This window comes from Dromaius novaehollandiae, chromosome 2, assembly GCF_036370855.1.
Source record: "Dromaius novaehollandiae isolate bDroNov1 chromosome 2, bDroNov1.hap1, whole genome shotgun sequence".
NCBI lineage: Eukaryota > Metazoa > Chordata > Aves > Casuariiformes > Dromaiidae > Dromaius > Dromaius novaehollandiae.
In genome coordinates this window covers 49,335,083-49,362,762 of record NC_088099.1, presented here as the reverse complement: position 1 = coordinate 49,362,762, position 27,680 = coordinate 49,335,083, and the positions used below count along the sequence as shown (strand labels likewise).

General features: G+C 37.2%; 1 protein-coding gene across 1 annotated transcript in view; it reads left to right on the top strand.

The window, feature by feature from the left end:
* Positions 1-1,695: 1,695 nt before the first annotated feature.
* The window catches only part of LARS2 (leucyl-tRNA synthetase 2, mitochondrial), a 93,792-nt gene continuing 67,807 nt past the window's right edge, over positions 1,696-27,680 (top strand). Inside the window, exons 1-5 of the mRNA XM_026094032.2 lie at positions 1,696-1,805; positions 4,925-5,180; positions 7,030-7,158; positions 17,064-17,155; positions 20,615-20,675. Of these exons, the coding sequence (XP_025949817.1) occupies positions 4,947-5,180; positions 7,030-7,158; positions 17,064-17,155; positions 20,615-20,675 (516 nt within the window). The 5' untranslated portion in view covers positions 1,696-1,805; positions 4,925-4,946. The remainder of the gene's footprint in view (positions 1,806-4,924; positions 5,181-7,029; positions 7,159-17,063; positions 17,156-20,614; positions 20,676-27,680) is intronic.

Genomic DNA, 27,680 nt, shown 5'->3' with positions numbered 1-27,680 from the left:
TTATTGCACACCAGGCAACGGATACGCTTTTCGGGCAACAGATAAGTCAGGAAAGCAAATCAAAATTATGCATATAGCCCTGATGAAACTGTAGTAGTTTATAACTAGCATAAGTATCAGAACCGCTCTCAATTCATTTTTGTGGCAAAAAGGTTATAATTGAAACATATATGGCAAGTATACACAATCAAGCAGAAAGCTTATACTGGGTAAATTATTATTTTTAGTCATATAGTAAGTCTCTATCTCTACAGCACAAAAAGGGTCACCCCACCGTAAGCATTACATTATATAAACAGAATGTGTTGATTTAAAGTCTACTAGAAACACAGTAGTAAAGGAAAAGATTAAAAAAAGAATCAATGGTTGCCAGCAGCAAAAGGGCACAATAGACAGAAAAAAAATTGTTCCTTGGAGGCTACTACAAACAACTTGCAGTAATTAAAAACAACTCTGAACTGTATGGTGTTGACAACTGCGTAAGACGTCGTTTTCCAGCCAGAGGTAGAATTAATTATGCTGCTCTAGATTGTCTTTATTGACTTTCGTTTTTTTTTCCCTCATTAGTCAAAAAGAACTAACAAAACAACTATTGGCTTTATTTCTGAACCTGCCTCTAATTAAAAAAAAAAAAAAACCGATTTGCAGAAGGAAAGCAAAATTAGTCAAGGCAAAATGCTACCAAAATCGAGTTCTAAACTGTAAAGTCACTTCACAGCCTATTCGCACATGCTGTGATCAAAATTAATCAAGCACTGTGCAACATATACAGAGATTCATCCCTCTTAATTTATTCATTTGCTTTACTGTTCATTTCCTAGATTTGCATTTTTAATAACTTGAATACGAACATGTAAATTGTCTCACATTTCTAGGACAGGATCATTCAGACACTCTTACGTGTTGCTCGCGTGACTAACTTGCATTCATGCTACTAGTCTCATCTCTACTGCAATGTTTGCAGGATCAGGGCCAAGGACTTTAGCAGGAGTGAGACACTGTTTCTAAGACAAAGACTATAATTTTGGTAAGCTCTTGTAACATATAAATGCAGTGTACATACTCGTCAGAGGTGGAGGGGGTGTTCTTATTAAATGCACGATTATATTTAAAGCCATTCATTAAAGTGGCTGCAGCCGGGAAGCACTTTAGTAAGGTAGTGATTTTCTATCACTCTGTTAAAATTCAAGTTTTGCCCTGTATTTCTGGGAATGTTTTAAACAAAGGCTCGAAGTGTATCTTGTTTAAGCATGTGTTCTTTTGCTCTCACCTGGGTAACATTGCAAGATGTATTGTTTCTGAGAACTATGGTTTTCTCCCATTCTGTGTACTTGGAGGCCCAAGGTTTAAAAATGAGATTTCAAGTAAGGTTTAAAAATGAGATTTCAAGTAAGGTTTACAACTTCATACAGTAATTTTCCTTAGGTCTGGGCTGAATGCATGAGGAAAGACTGACCTTCTTCTCCCCCCGCCCCACGTAGTTTCTGACTACTTTTAAATTTAAGGGAGATATTCTTCAAAAGCCTCAGCAGATAGCAGAGCCCTCGCCAAGGCCCCCAGCAGCGCCCAACGGCCGCCTCAGCGCACGAGTAGCCGCACAACCCCGCCCCAGCCGCTTAACGCGTAGGCGCCTCTTCGCGCCCCTCGCCCACCACCGCCCTGCCGCGGACCGCGCGTTGCTGCGCGTGCGCGGCGTGCGCTGCGCAGGCGCCACCAACGCTGGGAGGAGACCAAGATGGCGGCGCCCAGGGAGCGGAGCGGAAGCTGAGGGTGCGTGTGGTGCAGCAGCGTGTTCCTGCGCGCAGGTAACTGTCTCTGTGTCGGCGGGCGCGAGCCGCGGGCCTGGCTCCTCTCAGCCCAACGGTTCTAACCGCCGCCCGCCTCTGCTCCGCCCGCTGAGCCCGCGGTGGTCCTCGCTCCCAGAGTCTGCAGCTGCGGCCCCCTTCGCAGCGCCCCGCAGTCCCTCTGCAGCCGCACTGTCGGTGTCCCGCTCGGTAGCTGGGTCTCGCAGCGGTCCTCTGGCCCTCAGCGCCCGCTCCCGGTCCTCGGTGTCCTGCCCGGCCGGCACTTCCCTCCCACTTGCTCTTGAGGGAGTTGCCTGCTCTTGCACCTGCTTCTCCGACAATATGCCACCCCATCAGGGCTCTTGGCCATAATTAAAAAAAATTTTTTTTTGAGAGACTTTTAAAATTCAAATTTGATCTTCGCAGGAAAAAAAAAATCAGATTGTCTCCCTCACCTCCTTTTTCTAGAGTTATGTGTCGTGCGCTGGATCTCAGACGTGGGGGCAGCTGTTGTGTTTTCTGCTTGGTACCTGTAAAACAATATTCTGTCCTGCCCCTATGAGAGTTCTCCATCTAAACAGATGAGGCAGGCAGACTGAAGGAGGAAGTGAATGGGGAGATGTTTCTGAACAGCCATGCTTCCAAGAAATGTATTGAGCCAGTGAAAGTCTTATTTCATGGTATTTTTAGAAATTTGGATGCCTGCTTCAAATGAGGTTACGATGTGAGCTATCTATGAAAGTATTGTTTTAGAGCTTGTCATCTGGTCTCCTTGATAAGGGTGGTGAAATGTACTGGCCCATGCAAAGCAATTTGTAATACCTTAATTTAGTTAAGGTCTCCTTTTTCTTCTGTGTTTTAACTACCTCCTGCCAAAGCAGGATCTCAACCTGGGTTGATGTCTCCTCCATGTTTTGCCCCTTACTGCCTTCTTGGCATGCCTACCTTGCTTTGACATTCTTGGCTTGCAGCCTCCTTCTGAGACCTGCACTGCACTGGGGTGTCCACAGCTAGGGCATGCTGAACACCGTAGTCCTGTGCACCCAAGCACAGGAAGGCCAAATCAGTTAGCATCATCTCTCTTGTATTTTGTTACCCTTTGTGCTATGTTTCATTAATTGGCTTAATGTGTGACTTGCTGATCAGCTGCATCTTGTGTATAAGAGAGTCTGGGAGCAAGAAAGAGACTACAGATTTCTCTTTCATCTGCTGAGTCCCTGTGTTTAAGTGAGCTGTGTTTTAAGGCTGTGTGAGCCAAGCTGCAGCCCCTTTCCCTGCATGTCACCCACTGTGGCCTGTGCTTGTCTGACCCATAGGGGTCTGAGGTCATCCCAACATGCCCCAGGGATGCATTGACAGGCAGGCTTTTCTTGAGCTGTACACAGCCTTCCAGGTTTAGCATATGCCTTTCATTTGTCCCTTGAATGAAGGATTAATGTGCATATAATTGTTTTCAAACAAGCAAATAAACAAAAGGAGCATTTTCTAAATTACTAATTCCAAAAGTCTACCGTAAGGAAGGAAAGTACTCGTTTCTGTTATAAAACAAACAGAAGTAATAGAAATAAGTAATAAGAAAACAAGTAATAAAAAGTAAAACAGTGAAGCAGCAAAACGTCCTTGGTAATTATGAGCTGCATGAATAAGCCTCAGATTATGCAGGGGAAGAAGTTAGGTGTCTCCTGAATAATACTGTGCACCTGCACTTGGAATCCTGTGTTCAATTTTGCATTTTTTATTATTGGAAATCAGAGAGATTTTAGAGATTAGCAGCAAAAAATCAAGGCACTGACATGACTTATGTAAATGAAGAATGTTTAAAAGAGCCTGATTGATAAATAGCAGAGAAAATATATTTTCTCTGATGCAATTCTGTAGATATGTAATGGTGCAGACATTGGGAGCTTATGTACATACATGTGGTATATGTTGAAGGACTATAACTCCCACTAGTTAGAGCAGGTCACAAGTGATCTAAAGATGACTTCTACTGACAGTGGTGTTATCATATGAGAGGGGTAGTAGGGCTGTTCTCTTATACAGAGTTTCTCTATGCAGGGCTTTTACTAGCACGATTCTTGCCATGAAAAATTATGAATCTGACTGAAGTAGCTAGCTTGCTACAACATTCAAATATATAGGCCAAACATTCAAATGTATAGGCCAAAAATTGCAAAAGAATCTGTAGAGGGTAAGAAGTATTGATGTAAATAAACAATATTTTAAAAAGGGAAATTGGGGAGAAGATGTGGAAAGAAAACTTCTCAAAGTAAATTCTTTTTATGCAGTATTTCCTACTGTAAGAAAGAAAATCTGGTAAAATCAGTAAACATCTTAAGGAGATCTATCCTGAACTTGCAAGCTAATTGATTTTTCTTACCTTTGAGTAGTTTTATTTTAGAATACTTAATCTGAAGCATGTGAGGAGTTTTTTTTTGACTGACTTTTTAGTGGAAAAAGAGTTGGATCTCTTCAGAATTGGTCTTGCTTGGCCTGTTAAATCATATCTTTTTCTGAGCAGTATACTTACAAGTTTTCCTTGTAATTCTTGCAGGAAAGTATATTGACAGGGAAACCCTTAGCAAAACACTCAATTTAGAATATCCTCTGGTACCATTTGAAATCTGCTAATTATAGTCATCCACCTCCATCTCTTTACAGTGATGACAGATTTGGTAGTTTTACAAGATAATTTTATCCAACTTCCTCCTGTTCCTATTTTTATTGTCAATTGTTAGTAAAACCCTGTTAGCCCCCTTCTTCCATTCAGTCAGCTCAATTTCTTGAACCTTCAACTGACTAATCTGCTTTTTTGGGAGACTGAATGCAAGAATTGCGTCTTATCAGAGAAGAAGTTTAACAGAACTTGAACATTATCTAACAGACATGAACATTATCTAACAGACTTGCTCAGTTTTGTTGTCCTGTGCAAGGGCCACAGTTAGTTCTCTCAACCAAAAAATAAATGTTTTTCTAATTCTGACACATGGGAATAGAATGCAGATATTATGGAAAACAGCTATGTAATCTAAACCAAGGTAAAATGTGCTTCATAGCTACTAAATTGCTATGTAATCATCATAACAACTGAATTCCAGTTTTATGTTGTAGACTGAAATACACATTTTTGTCTCTTTCAGAACGCACGTCGTAGCCTTAAGAATGCAGTCAGTTTGTCAGAGAGTTGTCACTTGTCCCTCATGTTTGAATAGACAACGAAATGGCTTCCTGGGGTTAATTAAATGGCAGACACGACTGGTTCCTGCGTGCATCAGAACTATCTACAGTGAGACAGGGAAATGGGAAAAAAGCTATGGGTTGGAGACAAGAAAAAGAGTTGAAAATTGGTGGTTCCCAAGAATAAAGGACCAGTTCTGCAGAACTTCAGAAACTGATGTAAGCATCATTAGAAATTTGGAAATTGCATGTTTGATATTTTTGTTTTCTCAAGCAGAAATTTATTGGAAAACATTTGATACAGTTGACTTACAATGTTGAGCTCTATATTACACTGTAGAGAAAAATATTTTTATGCAGTAGTAGATCATTAAAAACAGTTAAAATAGGTGGAAAAAAATCCTTAAGGAAAAGCATGCTTTGCAGAAAAGTATCAGCTTGTAAATTTACAAAGTGTTTAAAAAAATCAGTTATTTATTCCAACATTATACCACACTTCAGGAATTAATTATTTAAAGTAACAGAACAAGTGTCTCTTGCATTTAAAAATGTCGTAAATAGTTAACATTCTAAACAGCTTGTTTCCAGTGATTATGACAAAATCTATTATGCTTGACACTGTGTCATTCTCTAAAATCTATGTGAAGGAAAGATAATATTCTAAATATTTTTTTTTCTGTTTTACAGCATCTTAGGCAAAATGAGTGACTTGCAAAAAAAAGTGTTTTCCCACACAATAAAGAACTTGGAAAACAATCGCAATCTCTGCCTCTAACTCTTTTTCCTTCATACTTACGCTCAGTCACATAGGTATAAAATTTTTTCCCCCTTCTTGTTTGCTTTTCTTATTTCCTCAAACATGCCATCTCCAATGGAAAACAGATTCCATCAAATGGCCAGAGAGAAGGGGCTTGCTTTTTCTGAGGAAGAAAGCTAAGATGAAAATTGTTTGTATGTACACACATAGCAGGGAAAGCATTAATTTAAGCCTGTGGTTTTTTTGATGTCTGACAACAACATATATATACATATTTATCATACATTTGCTAAATTCCAAAAGATATTTTTAATGCTAATACTTTTTATTATATCCTTACCATCAAAATAAATTTAATATCTCTTATTAAGATGAAGGTTGTACAGAGTGCGCCAATGAAGCATTTAAATTACTCCTAAGCTTGCTATTGGACAAAAGCAAAAAAGAATTGTTTTATTGATGTGAATACAGAGTATCATTCAGAATAATAAAAGCTACCCATCTTTTTTTGTTGTTGTTTTTTGCATTATTAACATAAGAAAATTGATGAAAGAACTTAAGTATTGAAGATAAACTCAATGATAATTATAATGTTGTATTAGGAATAATTCATGTGGAAGATAAAGTTACAAAGAGGAAATGAAACATTATCAGTTTATTTAAACCTACCTAAATGAAAATGTTTATTTTCTTTTCACTCTGCATGATCCTCTTGCAAGATACTGCAGATATTGTGTTTATATCTAACATGCATAGTGGAACTGAACAGTTTCACTTCAGTGGGTGTTCATGTAATTACAAGTGACTGAGTTTGTCATTCAGTGAGTTACCAAAGTTCAGCTCACAAACAGCAACTGACCATGAATGAGCTTCCTGTTCATCGTAAATACAAAGTAAAGCATTTTATTTAAACTGTGAAGAGGTTCTTTTAATCTGCCATGTTTTTCTTTATTGAGGGGACGGATAAGGAGCACACAGTCAGTTACTGCTGCTGTGGTAAGGAATAGTGATTTGTTAAGCTGTAATTATATTTATATATCTTTAGCTGAGTAAGTTGATTAAAAACATAATTTTCAAGTGTCATATAGCTATCAATATAAATTGAAGAGACAACAGCAAAGTCTGGTAAAAGATCCCCATTTGCAGCCCCAAAGAATTCGATCCTAGGAGCTTTGTCAGTGTTCATTTGGATCAGTTCCAGCAGAACTCTGTTTCACCTAATGGTATTGTGTAGTTTATAATGTGCACATGTATATATTCAAATTAAATGCTAACTCATGTGATTATAACTTTATAAAAATTCCTTTCTAGAAATCAAGACCAAAATTTTACGTGCTTTCTATGTTCCCATATCCTTCTGGAAAGCTTCATATGGGCCATGTACGTGTCTACACCATCAGTGATGCAGTAGCTCGGTTTCAGAAAATGAGAGGGATGCAGGTAAGAAAAGAACTGCAATAGGATTGTTTTCCTGGTATTTTAATTTCACAGTTCGTCAAGGAATTAGTATTTTTTTAAAATCTGTGCAGGTGAAAACTTAGATTGGAATATATGCTACAGATGCATAGGACAATGCCTTGTGGAGCTTGTGAATGTATTAGAAGTTGAGACTCTTAATAGATGTGATCTTTAGGACTCACTGTTGCTAACAGATTTTTACAAACTGTCTGAAATGTGACTGCTGCTATGTCAGCCACCTGAATATCAATGAGAGGTATGGACCATACCATTTCTGTGAGAGGAGATTCAAGACCCTAATACCATCTGGGCAGGAAATTTTTATGTGACAGAAGAAAAGTGTAATATCCTGTAGCTGATAGCATAAAACTGAGATGCCTCAGAAGCTGATCTAGACACATTTCACCTCTGCTGCTCTGGAGAGCATGTTGCTGTCCTTGGTCAGACTTGGAGGGACTCGCTGCTCCCCTGTGAGAGCTGAGAGGGGAACCCTTTGTCTCCTGGGCTGTAAGTCAGGTGAATGGGGGCATGTCACATGGGTATAGGTGTACAAGTTTCTGATTTGTAGTGGTATAAGCCTTTGGCTTGCCTCTTTCGGCCTTGTTCATACACATGAGACCTTGTTTTCTTGAGGGCACTAGTCTATGAGGTAGGCTAGGACTACCTACTTGCTGCCTCTGCAAGGAGAAGTCCCACTTTCCCTACTGCATTCCCTCTTTCACGGTCCTCCCCAAGCCTCCTCTCATTCCTCCCTTGCTCCCTTCTCTCTCTCTCTAGTAGACAGGAGGTGTAGCTGAGAGACATGTCCTTGCTGTCTGAGGATGGGAACCTGACTGGCTTTTTGCCATAAGGAGCGGTGGTGGGTAAAAGTTGAAGGACGTAATCAAGATGTGGAAGAATTGTGGCCTGAGTGATTACCATGCTGAGGGGGAAGAAAGAATGTTTGGTAGGGGGGAAAATGGTAAGAATCTGGAAAGGGTGCCATATTTTGGAGCAGGAACAAATAAAAAGAAAGAGGTCTAGGCAAGAATCTAGGAGGAGACTCGAAAAGGAATTATTTCTGAGGTGTGAGGAAGACAGAACGGCTCAATAATATAGGAAATAGAACCTCAAAAGAAAGCAAATGAAGATGAAACTGAGAAATAAATGTTAATTGGTGGTCATGCTAGGAAGTGCTTTGCCACAAATGCTGCCTATGTGTAGTGCTTTCTGGATTTATAGCCATCCATGGGACTTTTAAGGCTATTGTCACTGAATTATTCAGTGTACTGCCTTTCCAAATACTCATTATGTATGGTATGTTCATCATTGGCATAAAATACATCAAATACTTGCTGCTGTTTTACAAAAACGCGTTCTCATGCTTTTAAAATTACTGGGAAAGGGAATAACTGATTTTGCTTTTTCTCTTTAAAAGTGTATATATGTTGTAATAGTAATCTGTACTTACTCTTCTGATTGACTAGAATTTAGATACCATTAAAAAATTGAGCCAACTGGCTTCTTGATGAGACTTTAGATTTTTGCTTGAAGTTAAGGCCACTGGAGATGGCATTTTAACATGTAGATCAACTCCCATCAATAACAGTGGAGATATTTACTCAATTTCTGTTCAGTAAGGTGAAAATATGCTTCCTCTTTTACTGGCTAAAATAAATAAAGAGAAAATAAATTGTCTACATCTAGTAGGATACTGTAGGTGTTAGCTTTTGAATACAAGGGAAGTGAGCACCCTCAGTAGAAACCTATGGGGAAAATGAAAGAATAATACAGTTATGGTGGAATATAAGAGCTGTTATAAAAGCAAGGGTTTTTTTTTTTTTTTTTTTTTTGGAAAAGTTCTGAAAGACTTTTTTTCTAACCAAGTTGTAAGACAAAGTTTTAAATCTTGCTTTCCAACTTATTTTTACATTTCACGTAAAAATGACTTTAAAGGATATTAGAGTGACTGTAGAACATGTAGAATTGCTATAAATAAGTATATCTTCCTTTGTGTTAACTAGTTTGAACATCTATTTATGACTAGAGGTGGGCAGCCAAAGAATTCAATATTCATGTACTATTAAGGAGACATAAAAGGTCTCTCAAATGATTTTCTGAGTATGTCAGACTCAGAGCTTTTGTGTCAATGATGTACATTTACTTGGTTAAACTTGCATTACTTTAAAAAAACTCTTCTTTATTAGCCATATTAATTTCTCCATCGGTTAGAATTAATGTCTTCATAATTGATTTTCTCCTTGCAGTTAATTTATCAATCTCTTCATGTTTTCTCTGGAGGCTGTCACAGTTGTCTAATCTGTTAAAGATTTCTTTAGTGTGATTGTTATAGGCTATGAAATAGTTATGTCTTATCATACACAACATTTCAAATCCCTAAGAAAAATTTGTTTCTCTGTTTTCATGTGAACTTTACTGGAATTCTGTCCATTAAAAAAAATTTCTAAAAACCCTCAGAGTGCATCATTTTGAAGTTATTGTATTGATTTCCCCCCCCCCCCCCCACACACACACACCAGAAATTCAGCTTTAGTTTTGCATGTTTGAAAGTTTAGGGACTGCTGATTTTTTCAACAAAAAATGTAAGTAGAAATTAATATATTTTGGATATTCAAGACAAGCTTAGGATTAAAGATTTTTAAGTAATAATGGTTTTTAAGCTTGGTTTCCTTCCTTTTGAAAAGAACACAAATGAAGATTCATTGAAGATAAGATTATGGGATGTAGAACTGACAGTGGTTGGCAAACCATATAGCTGTGCTACCTGCACAGGAATACAGGTAGAGTTGAAAATGTCTGTTAGACAGCGAGGAATTACAAGTATTTACAGTGAAAAATGTGGCAAAAATATTCAGACTCACAGTTCCCAGGGAGAACCTCTAACTAAAATGTGTATTTGTTATCTAACATGCGAAAAAATATCAGGAAAGGAAGGTCATTTGTACATTATAGTGTATATGTTGAGTAAGGGTAAAGTGGAGATGGTTTTTTCTTACTTACAGAATGCCTTCACGACAAAACAGTACATTAGTTTAATATTGATTGATTGAATAGGCAAGGAATTGGCTTATTTGAGATGATACTTAAGTAAGGATAAGCTTGAATGCCTTTACAAGGGAATTAGAGCTCCTTTAATAAATCGGAACCATAGTTTGAAATGCATTCATTTAATTCCATCATGTAAGAGGTAGTTTGAGATCTTAACTGGGAAGGAGTTAAATATTTGCTTGCTTTTTTTTGCCTTTTCAAAGTGCAACATTAGTATTTCATATTTCTAGTAGTACAGAATCTGGTTTTGTTTCAATTAAAATATTCTAGAGGCAGTGTGTGTTCAAACCTGCTGATATTTGTGAGAGCACTGTACTTCACCAGTGCTTCCAGTGAGAAAATAAATATTTGCTGCTCCTTATATTTACTACTTTCCTCATATTTGTGGAAGAAAGATTGCTTTTAACGTGGAGCTGCAGATGATGCGAGTGACAAATGATACTGAAAATGAGCAAACAGATGACCTAATAACCAGCAGCCTTTTCTGCAATACATGAATGGCTGCTGGTCATTTATTAATGTTGTGTGGGGATGGGATTCAATGCACGTGTAACATCACAACGCGCAATAGCATTTTTTTAGTGTACAGATGACTGATAAGCACTGCAGTGGTAATCATCAGAGGTGTGTTGACATGGGGTCAGAATCAGAACATCACATTGAGCAAACTGGTGATGGAATGCAGTTTGCGTTATCTTAAGATCTGACCAGCGAAGCATTACCAGTGATTCCAGCACTCCTCAGATGTCAGATGACAGTGCACGGGAAACTGGAACTCTGTCATGCACTTGAATTAAGGGTAAATGACTTGGAGAGTACATCTGTTACAGGATAACTTGTTTACATTCTGATTACTGAAAGTGAAATATGAAGAAAAAGTCTTTGCATAAGAACTGTAAACAGTATAGGTTACTTAGCATGAATACAGTTCCAAAATGTGTTTAGTATAATTTTTTTTTTAAGGGCAATTAAAACCAAACTTTTTCAGGTGGAGAATTCTAGTTACAGATCTTGTTACAAACATACATCTTTAAAAGTGCTGTGAAATAGTAATGTATGTATTTTAAATTACAATTTTATATCTATTAATAAACCAGCCTGGAAGTGAAATTTGAAGTTTCTGGTTGTATTTTTTTCTTGAGTTTATGTGCATGTTGTGAATTCAAATGTTTGAGTTTTGGAATAAGGTAAGGCATTTCCTATTGATTATTTGAGAGTGTCGTGTGCAAATTATGGAGATATTCATGGTGATTTTCAGTTATTGTCTGCCACTGATCTGGGAAAAAGTACCATGTCTTTAATAAATTCCAAAGTGGATAACTTATGCCTCTCTGAGGACTAAGAATAGTTCTCTTAGCAGTCAGTAAGCACGGAGTGATCCAGTTCAATAGTTTCTGTTATCTTTAAAATAAAATTATGAATTGATACCACAGTGAGGCTGTCATATGAGTTGTACAGAAATAAGAATGATCATCAGACAACTCGGAATGAAATTCCTGTATGTTGTGATTGGAATTTCTTCATCGATACTTAAACTGTTCCTGATGGATGAGTTTGGAATATATTCAGTGATATTTCCACAATATCCCAAAGCGGCCTAAAGAGCATTTAATTAAAACTTTAAAATGAATTCATCAGTAGGATATGTTATTTCAGTACAATTCAGGTTTCTGGTCACCATTAACTATCTCTACTGTTTTCTTGTAAGAACATGTTGCCCGTTTGCTAGATTTTTTCTGTGGGTCTGAGTGAAGTTTTATACACACCTTACATGAACTAAGTTTTATTTGAATTCAGTTCTCTGGAAGCAAGTACTGAAAGTGTTAACTAGCTCACTTCTTCATTTAGAAAGAAAGAGGGAGCAAATGTGTTATTATTTTAAATGCAATTAAGTTAGATAAGAATGTGAGAGATTAAGGAGGTGAGAGACTTCATTGTTTTCTAAATGTTTGTGGTACTGTGCAGACATAGAGTAATTTTTCATATTTTGTATCTTCTGAGAACAAGAAATAAATGAGAGCATTATATAAGCAGTTATGTTTTGATAGAAATCTGTGTGGGTTGATTATTTTTTAATTTGAAAAGTGCCTTATCAGAATGCTAATAGGCAGCATTCTGTTGCAAAGAATCATTGAAACAGTTCTGCTGGCTAGATTATACACACTAATCAAAAATTTATAATTTTAATCTATTTCCAGACGTGCCTTGCCCGCTCGATTTTTAGCTGTTGCATAACAGTGTTTATTAACTGGCACACTTAAAAGGCAATCTGGGCCACGTTCAGGTGGAGGTCTTGCTTTTAAAATGTCACCGTATCAGCAATCTGTAGATCTACAGGTCAGATTTTCAACGTGTTCAGTGCAGTCTTATTTCAGGCAGCCAGTGGAAGGAGCAGCACTACTCTCCCTTCCGCTCTCCAGCCACATGCCCTTCCCGCCTCACTTGTGTGTGGTTGCACAATTGCAAGATGAAATGTGAGGAAGGTGCCAGAAAGTTGCCTGTGGAGTCAGAACGGTTTTGTAGAAGCTGGAACTCAGGACCACAGATTACCCATTTTGTCGGCATTTTGTGGTTAGTTCATGTTAAGTGCGTTGTGGGATTGTAACCAGAGATAGGAATGTAGACTTTGCTATATTAGTTCAAATCACTGATCTGTCAGCCAGCCTCTGTTTTCATTTATGGTTGTCCTCTATTTTCACGCTCCTCTGAAATGAATATATTTAGTTACAGGCATTTCTTTGACACTCATCTGTCTTTCAGAAAATTTAGATCTGGATGTAAAAAAGATGTGTCAGATCTCTGGTCAAAATTTGAAGCATGCTGAGCACATCAGGAGAGCAAACAAGTTCTTTGTTTCCTTTCAAACATGAAGGAAAACTCATTGAATCATCTTTTTCCAGTCCTGTTGACGGAGATGTAGAATTGAGTGTTATAAGATTATTGTCAGCTTTGTGTTATATAGCACTTATTGATCTCGCCTAGTAACGTCAGTGTGATGGACTGGTTGTTATGGCAGTGAATAGATGAAAACCTTCTGCGAGGGAGAGCTGAAATCTCAGAAGTGAATTAATGGAATTACTGTGTCTTCCCACAGTCACGTTAAGAGCTCCAGCCATCACTAGTGACCGATTTTTGACTGTGCCATGAAATGATTCTTATGGCTATGCTACCAGCTAATACAAAATCTGAATCTTTATGATCTAAAATGTTTCAAGATGCAACTGTTGCTCTTTTCAATAATGGGCTCCTGAAAAGAGCACTCAGTGTGGCAGTTCCCAAGCACTTTGTCCCCAACATACTAGTGAATCACTTCCTGCATCTTCATGGTCTGTGTAAAACACCACATGTTGAGTGATAGAAAATTGCAGTCTTTCATAGTTGATCCTGCCTGATCATGTGAACTTTTAAGGCCCTTAAGCCATGTACTTGAGGTTAAAGACTAACCTAGCAAAAAAATGAGTAGTTTTAACCAGGAAGAGTTTGCCTTTCCAGTTCGTTGTGAAGACACAGAGATGCACATGCCCATCCAAAGGGAGCTTTCTGTGCAAGAAAGGAGTGATTTCAGAAACACATGGCTGCCTTTGGTGACAGTATTGGTTTATGCCATCTTAATTTGCCTTTGAAACTATAATCTGACTTCTTTTAATGTGTACATAGACATCCTCAGACTTATGCAGGCCTCCTCTGTTACAAAATATGTTTGTTACTAATTTTTCTTTCTCTTTGTGACTTAGCAAATATTGCTTATACAGAGATGCCACGCTGGGAAGAACTGTCACTCTAGTGAGCAGAACTGATGCCTCATTCGTCCAGGCTTTAGAGACTGTTGTCAGAAGTAATCAAGTCAGCATTCAAGAAGATGGATTGCTTTTTTCCTTTTCTTTTGCTCATCTGTAATGTGGAGGGGGCAGCCATGTTTTCAGCTAGTTATGGCCTGTGACCGAGCCATCAAGGTGTGGAGGGGGCAGCCATGTTTTCAGCTAGTTATGGCCTGTGACCGAGCCATCAAGGAACTACAAGGAATACTCTTTGGTCTTCATAATTGCTTTCTGCCTAATTTTTCTGTTTTTAAGCAGGACAGGTGAACTGTTCCTGTATTATTTGTGCCATCTTCTGACGTTAGTTTTATATTTTCTTCTGCTCTTTCATGTCTCTTGAGATTTTTGCCATTTTTTTCAATACTACATAGTAACACTCAGCCTTGTGCTTTATGTTGGCTAGGCAGATTTGAGATGTAACGCCAAGTGCTGTGTGGAGGCCATGGCATTTTAGCTGTGGATACGTAACACACAATGCAGCCGGAAGAAGCTGGCCTGTTGTTCAGACAATTGCATTTCACAAACCTTTCAAATGCATTTGCAGCAGAGAAGTAAAAGAGACAATGAACTTGAAATCGTTTTCTCTAAACCACTGTACATGTTACATTCATCTCTATGGCAACTACATAAATAGATCTATCCTGGAGAGTAATTTGAGGATATTTTTAATATGTCTCTTTAAATTCAGGTTTCTTACTGAAACTTGAATTAGTGTATTTCTTCAGCCCTTTAACTTGAGGAATGCCATTGATTGCGAAATTGAACTGTCATTTGAATGTGATTAAGTAAATCCACTGTATGATATTTTTAATGCACATGCTAGAATTGGGAAGATCTGTGTGAGCAGATAAGTCTAACTGTTAGCAGTGATGGTACGGTGATAAAATGTCTGCACGTTAGCTGGCTGGAGCATCATCCTGCCCTTTGGGGAGTCTGTAGCCAGAAGAGGAGCTATTCTTTCCACATTCTTTTGCTCATGAGCATAAGAAATGAGACCGCCTTGCTTTTGGCTACCCCTCTATACCCAGCAGATGTTCAAAAGCGAAAATTTACAAAAATTAGCCAAGAGTGATTTTTTTGAATTCCACTTAATGTGCATCAGCTTGTAGTAGAAAAAGTTATTTGTAGGGATGTGTCTGTTTGTCTAAAGAAACGGGGAAAGGGAAATATGTATTCTACAAGAAAAAAACATCTGGCTTATTTCATCATTTCTGTCAGAGCCAGATGGTCAACACTAAATAATAGTTGAGAAGAGTTTAGCTGCAGAAGCTAATATTTTAGTGTTTCTTTAAAAAATTCTGAAGAGAATTTTAGTTTACATAAAGCTTACATTTTTTCTCTTTTATACTAATAATTTTGACTACTGGTGGGGGAAGGGAGAGAAGAAGGGCTGAGGAGAGGTATGCTTCAGCACGGTGTTGTCCAGTAGTTTAGGTTGCAAATGAGATTTCCCGTGAAGTGTTTATAATGTGTGGAAGTGGGGAATTGAAATGTGAGTCTGATATTTCCTGACACTGTGATATGAAAAATAAAAATCCATCTGATAATGGGGGAAATTTGTAACACAACAGCATTCCTGTTTCTGTTAGATTTACACATCTGGAGTGTGCTGTGCTTGGGCACTTACTATACTGGCTTGGGTCACGGTTGATCAACAACATGGTTTAATGCCTTTGGTTATGCTGCTGCACCAGCAGAATAATGAAATACAGCAGTATTAAATAAGCTCAGTATTAAAAACTAGAACGTTGAGGAGTCGCGTCTGTTAAATCTTGTTGCTTTTGCACTGAGTTAATACCAAAGGCACGTTTATAAATATGTCTATAATTTTTTTTGCAAAAGAATCCATTAAAGTCAGGATCGTAGGGTTGTGGCAAAAAAGAATACAAATAATTCGAAACAGCGACAAAAGTAACTCATGCTTCAGAAATAAATATATTTTTCTGTGTCGAGGTAGCTTATGAGATCAGTATTGCTGGGCTTCTGACCTTTGTCTGAATGTTATGGGCCTTCTTTCTTGTTGCTCCTTTGTTTACATGCTACTAAACTAAACAAGAACAAGTTCTTTGTATATGTTTTTTTAAGGGGCAAACATTTTGATTTCTTACAGTCTTTTAAATGTTACTCAATCGTGTTTTGCTGCTGTTAAACTTCTGTAACTCTAAGCATAATCACTGCATATGTAGCAAATTTGTAGGTGTGAGAAATGGTATTGCTTCTATCAGGTACCCAATTCATAAGTATATTTAAAGACAGCATAATGAGTGCTGACCATTTGTTTCCTGGTTATTAAATAGTTCTTTTGAATACCCACTGTGTTGCCAGATGTGTGATTTTTTTCACAAAAATTTGCATGTTAATAGGAAAGATATGTATCTATTTCAACAAAGTTTACCTACTGTATTTTATAGTAAACACTTTTTCCACTGTCATTTGTTCGATATCCTGAAATATGTTGTGTCTTCAGTCCAAATTTACAAAAAAAAGTACAGTAAAATGTAACTAACACATTTTTTCTCCACCTTCTTCATATTACCTGTAGGATTTAGGGTTATCAGAAAGTATTTTTCATTATTTTATTAAACACAAGGAAAAAAGAATTAGTAGGTTCCACATCAGGTACAGTTATAAAACTCTTGGTTCAAAAAGTTTTGCATGCTTTCTTCTCCTTTATGGTGAATGCTTGATTCTGCTGAGCAGTAGCATCAAATGCTAATTTTGACCACCACACAAATTACAAAGGATTGATATTGTCATTGCTAACCTAGCGTTGAAGTAGTCAGAAGGATTTATTACATAATACTTTAAGCTCCTTCTAACATCAAATTGTAGACAGCAAGTATGTTTCATATTCCTCCTTTAAAACAGACCAGCCCTTGTGGGCATGCTTTGAAGAGGCTCAAATGAGGCAAAGCAAATGCTGAAATGCAAAACACTGTTCATTATTTTGAGGCTTGTGTGTGTTACTGATGCTGTTCCAGAAAGTTACATAAGATCAAGTTTTTTAATTTTTGCCAACAGGTGATAAATCCGATGGGATGGGACGCATTTGGGTTACCAGCAGAAAATGCTGCAGTTGAGCATGGACTGCACCCTGCAAGCTGGACACAAAGGTAGTCTTTAACGGATTTAAGTAATGTCACATTTCTGTTGTGAATATGTGTACTCTGGCCCCCATAAAAAAAAAAACCAAATAAAGCAAAACCAGTAGAAGCAGAAGAAAAGACAGAAAGAACTAGTGTTGTTTGCTAATGTCATTTGGGACAGTGCAGTTGGTTCAATTTCAAAAGCTTAATGTTTCAATGTGATTTTCAAGGTTCTCTCTTCTGAGTAGTCTTAACTTTTAAAAGAGTAGGATATTGTTAAAAAAAAAAAAAAAAAAGAGAGGAAAAAAAGTGACATTTCCCAGACACCAAAGGGAGTAAGAAATAAATCCGATTTTTTTTTACAGTGAGTTAAATCTTAGTATAGAATACACGGTTAAAAATGATGAGATATGTGATTAGGTTTGCTAGCAGTTTTCAGTGCTGTGTGAAAGAGTAGGAAGAAAATTTTCTCATTTGAGACTTGGTCTTGGAAAGTGATAAGCAGCCATTATTGTTGCTAATTTCAGTGGAAGTTTTGGGCTTTAGACCTCAGAATTGGGTATTATGTTCCCCTGATATTCCTTAAAATGAGTAGAAAGTTACCTAAGTAAATGTTAATTTCTATAAATGACTCATAAATCGTTCTTCTAACTGACGCTGTTTAATGTGCTCTAGGTGAAGTAACCTAGCTGTAGTAACTTTTTGTACCCTGATACATTTCCTTCTTTGATAATGTTGTTTCTTTTAAATTTTTACATGCTTCTGGTACTATATCAAGATCACTTGTTACTTTCCCTACTAGAATATGAAGACAACTGACTTCATTTAGGGAGGATAAATATGATGCCCTGTATGCAAATTATTAGTTGTTTATCCTAATTTTTTCTTTAATTTCTTTTTTTGTATGAGTTGGATGAGAATATGGGTGAGAACCAGTTACCCTCAAGATGCAAAAAACATGGGGTTTTGTGTGTGTTTGTTTTGAGACAGTCTGAAAAAACACTGTGCACAGTGTATTGTGGACTGTCAATTATACTGTATATGACAGTAGTTAAAAGGAAATTAGAAACCTCTGGGTATGTGGAGACATTTGATAGACTCTCAGTAAAAATTCTTCTACCAGTGTCTTGCTTTGGGCAAAAGTGCTGCCTTTGTTACAGGAGATTATTTTCTTTCTAAGGAATATGGACAGTAAACTAATGATTTCTGTCTTCCTTCGATAAATCTACTGTAGCCAAGTTCTAAAACAAATCTACGCATCTGTCATATCCGAGTGCCTCATATTTAACTTGGTTATCTTGACAGAACCTCCGTGAGATAAAGCATTACTGTGATCCTTATTTACATGACAAATGAGGCGCAAAGAAGTGAAGGCTGTAGTTCTGTGAGACAGCTAGGCTGACATGAGGACTTGCTGACTACAAAAGGGTCCGTGTTGTCCTTCTCCCTACCATGTGGGCCCTCTGAACCGACTATAGCTTTGGCACTCATGAGGTCTTGTCAAGCTGATTCAACTTGCTAACAAACCGATTCAGCTTGCTAACCCAGAAGGAAACCATTCTGCCGTTTTAATGAGTTGTCAGCTCACCGTAGAAAAGCAGTGAGAATGTAGGGCAGTGAGAGAGAGCCATGCAATAGTACACTGCCGGATCAGCTCAGCCTGTTTCATCTAATAGTACCCCAAGCAATTTGTCAGGGTCATATCAAAAAGTGTGTGGCAGGGCACAGTCTGAACTGATTTTCTGCTGCTGCTTTTTGTGTTGTATTTTTCTCCCTCCCTCCCCCCTTTTTTTTTTAATACATGCGTATTTTTCCATACACTTAAAACAGTGAGGTACAAGATGTTTTATAGTGGAAGAAAATTCTGCCTTGAAAATTTCCTTAGTACTGAAAAGAGATTATCGTTAGACTATTTAACTCTTAAAACTAGATATTATAACAACAAAGCTGATTTCAGACAAGTTAACACATCACTATTGCGACTGATTATAGTAACATCCAAATAGGAAAATTATTTATATACCCAATTTTTTTGACTATGCTTACAAAGGTAGATGACTCATCATACAGGCAGATTGAATTCTGACCATTGAAGTAATTACTGTCTCTCGTTTTCTTCTCTCTGACCCTGTCTTGAATGTTTGTCATGCCTGCAGCAGGGATGACTGAACTGTATGTGGAGCTGCCATAAATTGTAGTTCAAAAATTTAAAATAAACCTGCACCAGTATCATGCTTCTGCATTCTGGACTTGATGCTGTGATAGCGACATGACCTGTGTTGTAGTTATGTCTGGAGCAGAGCTGGCCACCCCTGTAAAAGGGGGCACACGGTAAGCCTGTCAGCTAACTCCATTCAGGAGTCACCAGCCAAATTTCAGATCATTATCATGTTCTGAAGAGACTATTTAGAATAAACTCCGATTGACTGCTACTACTTATCCTCTCAAAGTTAGGAAAAAACCCACAAGACAAATTGAAGCCAGTTACTTATACAAAACAAAAATTTTTGTTAGTAAAATGCCAGTTGGCATTTGGTTTTGATACAAATATATGTATACACACACACATATATATATCTCTATATAGTGACAGAAGCCTCGTAAAAATACACTCAAACTTGAAGTGCATTTGTTGATACAGCCTGAGTCCAGAATTAATGTAAGCAGTTCTGCTGAAAGTGTACTTTCTTCCACCAGAAGCTGTGACTCCATAAGAGGATTTCCTGGTATACCTTTATTGATATGACTCCGCTGTCAAACCTTTTCTAGTGTAACTAGAGCTCTGCAGTCATAGAAATACTAGAAGGAGTGCATATTATACCCAGGGGAATCACTGGTGCATCTGGAAACTGCCTCCAAAAATGCGCAGTTTACTGAATAGCTGCAGTGTTCTATGATGTGTGCTATGCACAAGTCGAGTGTAATTGTTCATACTCCCTTCTGGCTTTGAAAGCTCTGTTGTTTCCCAGAGCTGCATACTGAGAGATCTTTCATGTGGCTCCTGTGGGAGATGGTATTGCTGGAGACTGGAAAGAGGATGTGCGGCCAGCATAGTGTGGCCAGAATAGACTCATAAGCTGATCATGAAGGTACATCCTAGTGCATCGTAAAGTTTTCTTAGGGCCTTTTGGCTCTCTTGCAGTAAAGGTAATTAATAATAATGAAAAGTGATGTTTCAGGAACATGTTCCCCTCAACCGAAAGTGCTGTATTTGCTTTCCAGTTATGATTGAAGTAAGAGGAAAAAAGAATCATTGTATTGTATACACAGCTGTTGAATTAAACCAGAATACATGAGGGATTTTTAAAATGAGTATTTAAGATAAATATTGTAAGAGTTCCTGGAGTTTGACTATTAGCAAGATAGCAGGATTTAGAGCTTAAGCAGTGCTCTTGATTTCTGAGAACCTTGTAAGCACCTGATTGTAAATATGATCACATGACAATAATCTTATTAAGTGATTCAAAAATCTTTTTTGTTTTACAGTAATATTCAACACATGAGGGAACAGTTTGATGCACTAGGTCTGTCTTTTACATGGGAAAGGGTAAGATTTTTCTCTTTTAAGGAACACTGTCTTCATTTATTCTTTGATGGAACAACAGGGAATTTTATCCTTTTAGATATGGCAATATAGAAGCCTTTGAAAGTGACCAATTTAAATTGTTAATTTGCAAAATTACACTTGAAAAAAGTGGGAAATGTAATTATCAAACTTTTCTCAATTTCAGCATACTGACATCATCTGATAATCTCAAGATTTAGGAGCATCGTTCTTTCTTTAAAATAATTTTAGTTTTGCACTTGGACTTTTCTGTCTGCCTTTTCAGCTCTTCTGAAGTAGCATTTTCTCTGTTAAAATTCAGGTGTTCTTATCAACTCAACAGGTATTTATGAAACAGGGTGCCTTTGTGTTAAGGTGTGTATATTTTGAGGAGTGCTTTTTTAATGTTTACATTTTATAATATACTCAGAAGTTTAAAACTAATAATTTTAAAGGCTGGTTTGGTTAGGTTATTTTAAATCTGAAAGGCAAGACTGCGTTTTCATAGTTGTTTGTGTCCTGACCACTTTGGAAACTAGGTATTTTATTTAAAACTCAAGTTCTTGAGAATCAGCTGTTCACCTTACAAACCATACCAATACAATCAGCCATAAGCCAATGTAGTTTTCACAACAAAAATGAAAGAAATCAATTTTTGAAGCAGTTGTATTGTAGGGTTATTGCATGTACCAGTGGATCAAAGCCTGTCCCTACCCTTACATTCACAGAGATAATCATTACTTACCACCTTAATATGATTCTGCATAGAGTGATTGGGATCCTTATCTTGGATTTTTATAGCAGTATTGTAGGCCTGAAAATAAAAAGGATTAGTTTTCTGGCAACATGCGACCTGCCATCTGTTTTCCTTAATCTGAAGGAAAAGTTGTTTATATGCATGTCTTGCATCTAAAAACCGTGCTTTGTCATGTCATATATATGACAAGATTTTCAGTGTAAGCCTGTTTAGTAAGATTTCAGTTCTCTTGATAACTGAAAAGTTGCTCTGAAAATAAAAGGATTGTTACACATTCTTCACAGTCGTTTTCTTATATTTGTAAACATTTGTATCTCAGAGACTTTGTGTGTGTGTAATACAGCAATGGTTCAAAACAGTAAAATCCTATGTGCATTCTGTGTTACGAAACAGGTGAAAGTTGAATATTGTAGAGTACCTTGAGAAAATTCATCTCAGTATTTGGATTTTTGTTTAAACCTTATGTTCTGAAGAATAGACGGAGAATTTGCAGTACTGAAAACCACAATGAGAACTATAAGTATATAGGGAAATGTCATCTGTCATCTTTGTGTCTGTTTTTAGAGGCTTACCTTGACTTTCCTAGTAGAGCGTGTTTCAGTTAGTGAGCTTTCAGAAGTCTCTGAGTACTTGTGGAAAGGCCATTGATACTGTACAACTAAGTCCATTTGAATGGTTCTATAATTAAAATAATTTATAGTGCTCTAGAGGCACTTAGTTTGTGTTTTTGAAAGGTAAGTTTTTAAAACAGGTAGAAAGCGTTGCTTGAAGCACAATCAATTTTGGCTCATTGTCACTTCTTGGCTAAGTAGTTTAGTTTTATTTAGCACACATTGCTGGTCTGCGAGGTAATTAACTGAAGGGAGAGTGACCTGAATGATAACCTTAAGAAACAGAGATATGTTTGTTTAATCCAGAAATCGTGTGATGCCTGAAATGTGTGTTTTACCTGACATTTAAATGCATGGATATGTGAGCTAGCCATGAAAGACCTACCTTCAGAAACTGAATGGTAAGCTTCAGCAGAGTGTATTTTCCATGCTGATAGAGCCAGCTTCTCTGCAGGGCTAATCAGGCTGGGCAGAGCATCTTACTATCTCCGCTGTACTGCTTCTGGGCCAGCTCAAGCATCTCTGCACAGTTCTGCGCTGTGCAGGTACTTATCTTAAACAGGGAGCTCTTTCAGTTGAGGATTTTTTTTTTTTTTAAATTCTGTATTTGTATGGCACTAAATCAGTGGCTTACTAAATACCGTGATAATGCAAACATTAACCCCAACAGTATTGTAGTGACTCCTGTGAAAAATGATAGAAAAAGGTCTTCTGTCATGGGTTAGTTTAAATAATCAAGACTGTTGTACAAAATAGGAGTTTGGTTTTAATCAGATTCTGTTGGTGTTGCTTAAATGTGCTGCTTCATTTTGCCAGGGCAAGTACCTTGCACATACGTGCTGCTGGAACCCATTCTTCTGCCTTAGATTGCTATTTCCATGTGAGGTGAAACACCTTTTTTAAGTGCTGACCTTTTATGTTAACTGTCAGAGAGTCCTACATGTCCAGCTTAGGCTATATGACGTGAGGAAGACTGAAGTAATTTTTACCATTTTACAAATGTTAGGAATAAAAGGCCAGAAGGAGAATAATGAAAAGTGCACTTTGAATACTTTGTACATGGAGCTGTGCTGAAGGAGCTGGCTGCTTGAAAAGTCATCCGGTGTTCAAGAAAATCCTGTCGAGGAGTATTGAAGACTATTTGTAGGTGTTTTGCTCAGTAAAATTACTATGAAGAAATTCTATTGCATCTGGATACTAGAAGTTTCCTTTTAATTATCTGTGGTTTTTATCATTGTTCTTTCACAGTCTCAAAAGTACTTTTACATTTTGATTTGCATGTTGTAGTCAGTGAGTTTACTTAACCAGTAAAGCACAAAAAATAAGGCATTATTAAAAGATAATGAGATTATTTCAGGAAGCTAGCTTACCAAGATGCTTGAAAATTGTTCCTCTAAACATGAAAGGTAAGCAAACTAAAAATGTAATTAAATGCATAAACTAGCTCTCTAAGTAGTTTGCTTTAGAGTAGCTTTGAATACTAATAGTGATCTACTTTTTTCCTGAATGTCTAGATATTTTCAGTGCCTCCAATAGTAAATATTGAGTTTATAGAACATTTTGCAAGGGGCACGATTTTGGGAGAGAGGAGAGGATTTGGAAAGAAAACACCAAGTAAGGGGTAGGATGTTTTTATTCTGTAAATGCAAGCAAACATTTCTGTGTCTGTCAGTTCCAGGGTTAAAAAGCTGCAGTTAGAGGAGGGAAAGAATGTCTCTGAGAGACATTTAAATCACTTGAAAAGTTTTTTTTTTTTTTTTAAATGTGGTTATGTTTTATTTTTAAGGTAACAGTCAGTAATTTGGGGATCCCTGGTGAGGAGATTGCTCCTAACTGCCATCCCAGATAGCATAGCAAACTGCCTGCCACTTCTTTTAAAGGTTATTTTCAGGAGAATCAGGCAATATAATTTTCACAAAGATTCGTATCATCAGCACCAAAGGGGAGAGCGCGTGTAACGGTTTCCCGTTGTTTTGCCCAAGACTGCCATCAAACTGAATGCATGTTCCTGTTGAGCCACCAGTTCACCACTAAACAAGTTATCTAACTGTAACTTTCCTCTAGAAGGTAGCACTTACTGCCAGCGTTTCTCACAGTCTTCGTGTTATTCATTCCAAACAGTGTAATTTTTGCATAAGATTAGTGTTCCTCTTCTACACTGTACATTAAAAAAGATGAAATCTTTGGTAGATACTTTTTGTACAGATACTTTTCTATTTTGTTTTGAAGTTGTTATTCTTGTGCAGTGCCTGAGCAATGGTAAAAATGTAACAACAGATAGGGCACTACCTATTAAATTTTCTTCTCCGTCCACTTATCACTGATAATCATCATGCTACTTGTAATTGAACAAAAAAGGAAACCCTTGATATGAGGCTACTTTTTTGCAGCAAAAATGTTCTAAAGTGTAAGCACTGCATGGCCTTGGTATATGTAGCTAACAACGCATGAAACTCTTAAGTGCATTTGAAATACAATACTTAAATGAATTTAGAAATGTAGTTCAGTCTAGCTCTAAATCTCTTTGAAAATCCAATCGTTTTACTTTCAGGTTAGGTGGTGCATGCCCTGTGATACCAAAATAGACAAATAATAGGTTAAAGACTGTTTAATCTTCCCAAATAGTTTTGAAAAGAATCCTTTCAGACTGCCTTTTTCTCCCTCTCACCTTTTTTTAATTAGTTTCAAGTGCAATGTGACTGTGTTTAGTATAGTACATGAGCGTGCTAGAAATAAAATGATTACTAATAAACTAGGAAATGACTTCCCTCTAGTCTAGTTATGTATTATTCACAAAACATAGTGAATCTTACAACAAATAGAAGCTTTTATGCAGGCTGTGAATATTACTTATATTAAAAATTATAACCGTGGAAGTAGTTTGAAGATATAACCTTTTATCTTAAAAAAACAAAAAAACACACAAAAAACTTAGGTTCACAGCTAAGTAATAGAAAGTTGTAAGAAGGCAGCAGATTGAGAACATCGAATAATGAATTATAAAAGAAGATATTTGAAAATTAATTTTTCTTTTACTTATGAACAGAATCTTCCATCCAGAATTTCCTTTGTATTTGTATATCCAGGATTCTTTAGTGTGGGCTTCCCCTTCTTTTTGGTAGCTGGGGTTTTTCTTTTTTCAGGTTTTTAAAACTGAGGTACAGTTTAATCTCACCACAAATCAGTTGATTCCCGTTACACCACTGTCAAATCTAAGCTGTAATACTGCTAGTTAATTTGTAACTGAAAATTTATCTACAAAAAAGCCTTTTTAAGCAGACTTTAGGTAATTGGCTTGTACTGCTAACCCCTTCATCATGCTGAGCAGGAACAGACTGCTGTGCTGAGGCAAAGGGCTTAAGCAAGGAAATTTTTGGTATGAATAAGGAACAACTTCTATATCTTGGCAATATCTGCTGGTTTTAAAAGTAGTCCACTTTTAAAAGTGGTTTGTTTTAATAATGAGTATCATTCCTGTGGGAGTAAGGAGGAATAACAGTAATCAATTACAAAGATGCATTTTGGTGACAGTAATAGTTTTTTTTTTTAATTAGCAAGCTGACAAAAGGGAAAGGGCAAACTGGCAGGGGCTGGGGGGATGCTTTCATTCCTGTTTCTTAGTGCTTTCTGAAATGCTGTGGTGATGGCTTGTCACGAAATCTGTCACAGATCCCTGAAGAGCACCTGCAGTGGACAGGTGGGCAGCATATTTTGTATTTGTAGAAAGGGTTCTGGTTTTTAGTATATATTTTATCTTAGAAGGAAATATGCTAAAATCCTGATTATGTGGGGTCAGTGAACAGCTTTGTGATATGGGTTATATATATGGGCTGTAATGCTAGTGCTAAGCTCAGAAGTGAGCATTTGGAAGGGTGGAAGGATTCTGTCATGCTATTTTGCAAAACCTTTTTATGAACCCTTTTCTGGATTTCTGAGTCAAGTCAGTTCTGTTAACGTACTGCAAATCTTTTTAATGCTTATAAAGTATATGGAATACTCAACATTCACTTAAATTAAGCATGATGGCAACCTAATGGAATTTTGTTACCAGATATTACTTGTTTAATAGAGATCAAAACTAAAAAAAAAAGCAATTTGAGATTGGCAAGAGGTTGTTGGCTTGTCATCCTCAGAAATCACATAATTTCTTTCTCATTTCACTTGGTAGTGATGTCACTTCTCTTTCTGTTTTAACCATTGTATGTAACTTGAAACGTTCGTGATTATAAAGGTAAATAGATGATGAGCTTGAGTGATCTTTTTTGCAGTTCAGTGACTGCGGAGCAAATTTTCTTCAGTGATATGTTCTGCTGCATTTCTTTCTAGAAAGCTTGTCGATTTACAACTTGAGAGAGAGCATTTACATGAGATTGTGTTCCCAGTGATTGGTTTGTACCGTGTCCTAAACATGCTTGTTTAAGATTGTGAAATACCATCTCTTACTGTTTCAGTTAACACACGTCTGCCATTCTGGATCAAATGGACAAACCTCAGTCCATTTTACTGTTTTTGTTTGATAGCTCACTTCAGTTGTCTTATCTGTTTGGCTGTTGCTCACCTGATCTTATATTGTACCAAAAGAGATCTCTGCTCTTTTCTACCTCTGATATTACAGTGATGAAACTCCATTGCCATTAGTGGCATCACATGGGCAGAAGAACCGATATTACCGTGTGGAGATGCAGGCTAAATGTATATTTTTTTAGAGCAAATGGATAATGTATAGTTGGGGAGATGGAAATCAGACTTTTCTTGAGTGTTCTCTTCAGTGTAGAGCACAGGGATTTAATCAAGCAACTGTTTTTCGTGGCTAAATTCTGCATGGTGTGCTGAAAACTTGCTATGAAGTGTCTCTGGTCTTGAAAGCCTCTTATATTCACTTTTGAGGCATATCTATTCAAAGGTCATATTAATTGTTCAAAGCAGCATTTCAGCACTGGAATATAAAATTGTAGAAGAACAAAATTTTTGTGCTAAAGTGTTTCAGGTGTCTCTGAGTAACAGATGATGCGGCGGATGTTGTGTGCCACAGTAGCTGTAGTGGGAAGCCTGGATGACAGGAAAGCTATTTCAGGCAGTTGATCGAATTTATTCAGTTTGCAAATAGCTATCAGTGGCTGGCTGTCAACCCTGTAATTCTGAAATCAAGATGTATTCTCGCTGATTTAAGGTCCGGTATAGGAGTCATCTTCCACTTCAGCAAGTACAAATGTAGTTAAAGAGGAAATATGTAGAAAACGATCTTCTTTGAACAGGGGCAGGTTAAACAGGAAAGTTACTGAGCAAGGAAGTGCGATCTGTTTATTGTTACGTATAACGCAATCAGAGTTTAAATACCGAGTTACACAGTTGTTTTCATTTTGGCCAAACTTTAAAATGCATGGGTGAGAGCGTATGTGTATCCGCTGCGCCTGTGAAACACTGTGTTTGTGTAGAGGAAAACTGAGTCTCTGTAACCATATCATCCTTTAGTCATCTTCACGTATTAATATGTTTATTTCAAATGCAGTTTGTGTGGTTTTTTTAAGAACAAATATTTTAAAATATGGAACTTTATAAGCACTTGACCATTTTATTATTTTGACTTTACAATACCATACTGCATCAGGAGACTGATTAATAACTCCGGTTAGTTTTGTT